Source organism: Benincasa hispida, chromosome 11 (assembly GCF_027475165.1).
Source record: "Benincasa hispida cultivar pf3 chromosome 11, pf3_genome.v1.1, whole genome shotgun sequence".
NCBI lineage: Eukaryota > Viridiplantae > Streptophyta > Magnoliopsida > Cucurbitales > Cucurbitaceae > Benincasa > Benincasa hispida.
This window is the reverse complement of record NC_143488.1, coordinates 68,561,757-68,568,200: the sequence shown is the minus strand read 5'-3', so window position 1 is coordinate 68,568,200 and position 6,444 is coordinate 68,561,757. Positions and strand designations below refer to the sequence as shown.

The 6,444-nt window shown below is 31.1% G+C and overlaps 1 protein-coding gene across 1 annotated transcript; it reads left to right on the top strand.

Annotated features, from left to right (window-relative positions):
- The first annotated feature begins 1,390 nt into the window (after positions 1-1,390).
- LOC120091650 (glutathione S-transferase L3-like) lies at positions 1,391-5,726 on the top strand. The gene is made up of 10 exons (XM_039049752.2): positions 1,391-1,709; positions 1,784-1,855; positions 1,973-2,033; positions 3,078-3,164; positions 3,501-3,599; positions 3,672-3,774; positions 3,862-3,935; positions 4,082-4,189; positions 5,261-5,341; positions 5,434-5,726. The coding sequence occupies exons 1-10, from the start codon at positions 1,699-1,701 to the stop codon at positions 5,437-5,439; spliced, it is 702 nt and encodes a 233-aa protein (XP_038905680.1). The 5' UTR covers positions 1,391-1,698; the 3' UTR covers positions 5,440-5,726.
- The last annotated feature ends 718 nt before the right edge of the window (positions 5,727-6,444 follow it).

Here is a 6,444-nt window from a genome sequence, read left to right as displayed (position 1 = left end):
GACCCCGAATAAATGTTTTATTTATTTATTTATTTATTATTTATTTGTTTTCGAGTTTTAGAAAAACTATCCTTATTGTTTTAATGAATTTTCTTTTAACAAAATATATGGGTTTTAAATGTGTATTTAGTCATAACGGCCTTTGTCAGAGTACTCAAAATGTCGGGTCATTACAAGAATACTCCCGCTCACATATCAACACATGAATGATCAGGATCAGATCATTTGTAGCACTTTATAAAAACTGTAACATCTAAAAAATGGGTCATATTTGTAGTGTCACCAGGATAAGGTATCCAACTTTATCCATCTACTACAGTCATTTAAGTTATCACTCAAACATGATTCACTTGTATGTCTCTACTATAGGTTAAATTTAATGCACAATAGATGCGCATTAAAATCATAGGTTATGTGAAAGGGAACCATTTAAATCAGATTTAAATGACTATTGGCTTTTATTTATTTAGTTAAATTAAATAGATGGTTTTATTCAATTTTAATTAAATAAAAATGTAACTCCCCACGTAGGCGAGTTACATCCCACGTCTCCTTACTTCTCTCTCATTTTTTCTGTATAAAAAAAAATGCAGAAGGAAGAACATTTTTTCTTTATCTCTCTCCCTTTCTTTTTCTTTTCTTTTTTTTTTTTGTAGAAGCAAAAAACTCTATGTGTTTTTCCCAAAATCCTCCCAATTTCTAAAGAGAATCCCACCATTCTCAAATCCTCAATTTTCCTACAAAAATATGGAGGAGTCCAAGTGGTAGTGCCCGTTGAATTTCACATAATTCCTAAAGGTTTGCAAGGTAAGGTTTCTTCTCTTTGTAGGTTTTGTTTCTAAAATTATATGTTTAATCTATTTTGATATGTAGTTTTTATTCCAAAAAATTGTTTTGATTTTAAATGGCAATTTGAAATACGTTTTGGGTTCTGTATGTTATGACTTTAGGGTTTTCATCCCCACACTTTTAGCGTGTTGTGAAATTGAAGAACACAACGGAAACACGGATATCAATAAAATATAATATTAAAATATATAAATAAATAAAATAAAATAAAATAGCAAAATATAAAGTAAGGAATTTCTCTAAATTCTACACTCTCTCCAATTTTCATGGACTTTGTCTAATATGTATCTTCCAAAACCCACCAAATATTACCATTTATAGATAATTTGATAAGTAAATGTATTATATAGACACTAATAATATGCAATCTTTGGACACATGGACAGGATAATGAATAAGTGACATATAGCTAATTAACACTAAGAATTGACATCTACATTGATACTTAATTTAACATATTTATAATTGGAATAAAATTGTGGGTCAAGAATCTCAAATGTCATACTCTTTTATTAATTTGAGAATCCTAAAAGTACTTTTCGCTAAAATGGAAATTTCGGGATATCCTTGCAGACCACACGTCAGTGCTTGCGTTTTTTTTTATTATTTTTCTTCAGACGTAGTTAGTCGGTCAGTTATCAAAGCCCCAAAAAAGTCCCATAACCTTCTCCCAGTGGTTAATACTGAGACCGAAGCCTTGTGAATTTCACTACCCGCGTTCTTCGATTCCCTATAAATAATCTTCATTTTACTGAAATCGTTCATAGTCCTGTCTGTCTCAGAGCATCTTCTCCAAGTTTTGCATTTCCGAGAGTGAAGTTTTCTACAATCATCTCTCGAAGAACACCCATGGCTGCTGTGTGAGTATTGCGAGTTCAGTAAATGATTTTTCACTCTTTTTTTTTTCCGTTCATGAATTTAATTCTTGTTGCAGCGTGGAAGAAGTTCTACCTCCGTCGTTGAATGCCACCGCCGAACAACCTCCTTTGTTCGACGGAACTACTAGGTTCGCTTTTTTTTTGCCCTTTTTATCTGTTGAGATCTCTGATTCTCGCTGATTGAGTTCCTTTTTAACCCTAAATTCACTCGCATTTGAGACTTCTTCTTCCTCTGCTATTTGAAGGCTGTATACTGCTTACATTTGCCCATATGCTCAACGTGTGTGGATCACCCGGAACTACAAGGTTTGCTTGTTCATTTTTGGGTTGCGAGGTCTTATTCTATTTTCTTGCCTATTTGTCATGGCTGCTTTACGATCGTTATTATTATTTTTGTTTAATTATACTTTTTAAGAATGTACTAAAAAAAAATGGTTAAATTATAAGTTTAGTTTGGAGCTTCAGATTTATGTCAAATAAGTCTCTAAATTTCAGAATGTTTCTAATAGATTTTTAAAATTTCAATTTTTTCTATATTTTTTTTAATTTACTAATTTATCGGACACGAAATCGAGACTTTGACGATTTATCAGATATAAAATATAATTTATGTATTATAGATTTGTTATTTTTTAAAATATTGAATATATACGTACTTATTAGATGCAAAATTAAAAGTCGGGGTTTACTAAATATTTTTTAAAGTTTAAAGATAAACTAGAAACATTAAATGTGCTTAAAGTTTTATGGTTTAGTGATAGTTTAATTAGTATCAGAATAGAGGTGATCACATGTGGAGTCCTGATTCTTATGGTAAGTTCTCAATCCACAGGTCAGAGGAGTGTTAAAAAATGGTTGGAATCGACTTCTTTTCTATTAAAATAGGTTTTGGGTTCATTTGTAAATTTGTAATCAGTCACATGGGAAATTTAGTTTATGATTAAGGATTTTGGTTCTCAATTGGAAAACAGCGAGTCTTTGAGTTTCGAAATTTTTTAAAGGTATTCAACAACTCGATTTAGAAGAATGAGGTTAATTTATTATTTGTCGGTCTATGCACCGTCTTGTTATTTGCAGTTGCGGTGGCTGTATCCTTTCAATTTCATCTACATGCATATAAAATTAAATATTAAATATGGTATCGACTTAATTGTTTTGGATTTAATGGTAGCTGACTATGCTTTACAACACTTAATTAATTTCAACGCTAATTAATTCATGGATCTAATTCCACTCTGAAGTACTCTTAATTAGGTGAATTTTTTTGGTTCTTGGTTCTGTTTTTGTTTTTGTATTTTGTATCATTTATTGCACCAATTGTCATTTTCTGCTCTTCTTCATTGGGTGCAGGGACTACAAGATAAAATAAAGCTAGTTCCTCTCAACCTTTATCACAGGCCTGACTGGTATAAGGAGAAAGTATACCCTACAAACAAGGTGATTCATGTTGAAGAAAATTATCATATTCTTGATCCTTGTTCCATTTGCCTGTTCCTGGGTCATTGAAGTTCGTAGTGTTAAGGCATTAAAATAACTAAATTTACCATAAACCATCGGCTTAATTTTTAAGGGAATTGATGATTTTTCATGTATCAATCGAGAAGGTCTTCTGTCCGAATCCCAATTAATATTGATTTTAACTTGTTGAACCTTTTATAAATTTCCAAGTTTGCATGTGATGGGAAGTGTTAAAACGTTGAAACAATATAATTTACTGTAAGCTTAAGTTTTTGGGTTGGATTGGTGATTTAATGAGTTTCTTCTTGTCTGCAGGTGCCATCTCTGGAACATAATGGGAAAGTTATTGGAGAAAGTCTTGATCTGATCAAATATGTCGATAGCAACTTTGAAGGACCTTCTCTTCTCCCAGATGTAAGTTGAAAACGATGTTTTATTCCGTTTGCTGCTCGAATTGCTCATTTTGGTTATCCAAACGAAATATAGGATCCTGCTAAAAGAGAGTATGCTGAAGAGTTGCTATCCTACAGCGATACGTTTAACAGCGCAATAGTCTTTTCATTTAAAGGCGACACCGCAAAGGAAGCAGGTAAAACTCTTCAGTTTTCAACTCAAGCACTCTCTTCATACAGCCTTTTAGTTATGAAAATGGGCTTATTATACTACGAAATTCAAGGTGCTCAATTTGATTACTTGGAAAATGCTTTGCACAAATTTGATGGCCCCTTCTTCCTTGGAGAGATCAGTCAGGTAACATGAACTTTCAGGTTCTGTTTCTTTTGTATTTCCAATCAAAAGAGTCATGATGTCGTAGGAATTTTAGGAAAGCTAAGCCCAGTTGTTCTGTTTTAAGTAAAGTTATGCTTAAATTTATGACTAAATTTTATGTTCTTTAGGTGGATATAGCATATATTCCATTTGTTGAAAGGTTCCACGTTTTCTTATTTGAGGCTTTCAAGATTGACATCACAGAAGGAAGGCCTAAACTAGCTGCATGGATTGAGGTACTTTGTATGTGCATTTTGCATTCTAATAGTATATACCAGTAGCTCACCGTCGGTAGTTCTGATAAAACTTTGTTGTGAAGATAAATGGTTTCTTTCATACTTCCGTATTTATTCTTTGGTCACTTCTTGAAGTCTGAGCAATACTCCACCTAAGTTGGTATGTTGCTGGAAAATTTCTAATATTTTCCAATACTATAAGAGTACATACTCCCTTTGTTCACATTATAAATTTTACATTCATAAATATTAGCGGATCCCATATTAATGTCAAAGGATTCCACTCTATTTTTAAAATCATGTTGACGTAGCACACAATAAATGGAGGGAGTATAGAAAATTTTTCATACTCCTCTGGTATAGGAAATTTTCCCACAAGTTGCCATAGCTCCTCGGCTCCAAAAGGCATGTTTTCCAGTATTTGTTTGCTATATCAGTTCTCTGTTTCACAGAGAGTGTGTTTGACACCCCTTTTTGAAAAATAAAAAATTAAATTGAATTAAAAACCATCAACCGTCGTAGAATAACTTTGAGATGTAGTGTGTAATTAAATGAACCTATAATTAAAGTCACTTTTAAGAAAATATAATAAAATAAACATATTCCTTTTAATTGAACCACATTTTCCTAGAAAATGTTTTAAGATTGTTTTTTTCCCCTAAATGCACTTTACTTAAACTAAAAGTGTGTCTAACCCTGTTGTCTCATGTATTTTATTTGCTCTATTATCAAATTCACAGTTTTATGTTAATGGCGAATGCTCTAACTCTATTTTCATATTATCATACTAAACCTTGATTTTTTTAAAAAAAATTTCATATTCTCTCACATATATATTTGTACACACTTTCATTCTCGTCGATGTCAACTATGAAAAGGTAGACGATATCGAAATATATTTTAAGAAATGAAATTGGATGCTTTGTAGCTCTTCCAAGCAAATCATATCTAATATGGTCTGTTGATCACGTACTAAACAAAGTGGCCAATGTACCATTGCTTCTACTTGTTTTTTTTTTTTCTTTTTCAAAATTCAAACATCGTCATGGTTGTAAAAATACTTTGTTGTAGGAGCTCAATAAGATTGATGCGTACAAGCAAACAAAAACAGATCCCAAGCTAATTGTTGAAGCTTATACAAAGCGATTTTTGGTAAGATTTGCTTTCCACATCTTGCATATAAATCCCATTTTCCTTGGCATTTATTATCTATGCTTTTTTGTTAACTATCTACACATAATCAGGGTTAAAGAGGAAGGTTGAAGAGATGATACGAATAAACAACTACTTTCTATTTCCTTTCTATGTATTTTGGTAGTGTTTGAAGTGATGTGAATAAACAACTCAATATGTGGACGAGAATTTTTCGATGTCTTGTAGTTTCTATTTCCTTTCTATGTATTATGTTGGTGTTTGAAGCGACTAGTTTGTATAAGTTGCGTTAGTCCATGTCTTAGGAATAAAATTTGAGTTCTCAAAATGTTAAGTTATGAACTATTTTCCTCTTCAATTATTATTATTACTATTATTCTTGTTATTATTATTATTTGATATATATACATTTTTAGTACCATACATGAGAATACAAGGAGAGAAAAGATTAACGAAAGAACATTTGTTCTTAGTTGAATCATAATTGGTCTACAAAGATTAGTATAACTCGAGAGTTTTTTCAAAATCGTTGAAGCTCGGCTACACTCCCTATGGACAAAGATGGATTCTTTAGTTACTTTTGAGTCTTGTTTGTTGGATAACTAAAAGTCCATTTGATAATGTTCTCATTTTCTATTTTCTATTTCTATTTCATGTTTCTGTTTCTTGTTTCCTGTTTTGTAAGAACTAGAAACAAAAACATGTTTGATAACTATTTTTTTTTCTTTGTTTTGTAATAATATAATATAAAAAATTTATGTCATACATTAAACATCGAAAAAAAATATCAAAAGTTTATATTATCTAATACAAATAAATCTTGATGCACAACTATATTCTTCAAATATTGTCCAAATTTGATCGTCAACGTTAACTTTCACTCAAGCCATTTGTAAATTATTTTGATTAAAAATAATAGTAATGTCTTAAAGTATTTTGACTCACATCTAGCTCAATTATACTATACAAATTGTCTGGTAAAATTTGTATTAATCGGTGTGAATAGATTAACTTGACGTTCATGAAGTCTATAGTAATTGTAAATCGTGTGACATGTTATTGGTATAATTTTTGTGTATTGGGTGAGTAAGGAGGCATTTGTA

Coding starts and splice junctions, on each gene's coding strand:
- LOC120091650 (XM_039049752.2), top strand. Junction 3,165..3,500: donor AAGTATACCCTACAAACAAG/GTGATTCATGTT, acceptor TCTTGTCTGCAG/GTGCCATCTCTGGAACATAA. Junction 3,936..4,081: donor TCCTTGGAGAGATCAGTCAG/GTAACATGAACT, acceptor TATGTTCTTTAG/GTGGATATAGCATATATTCC.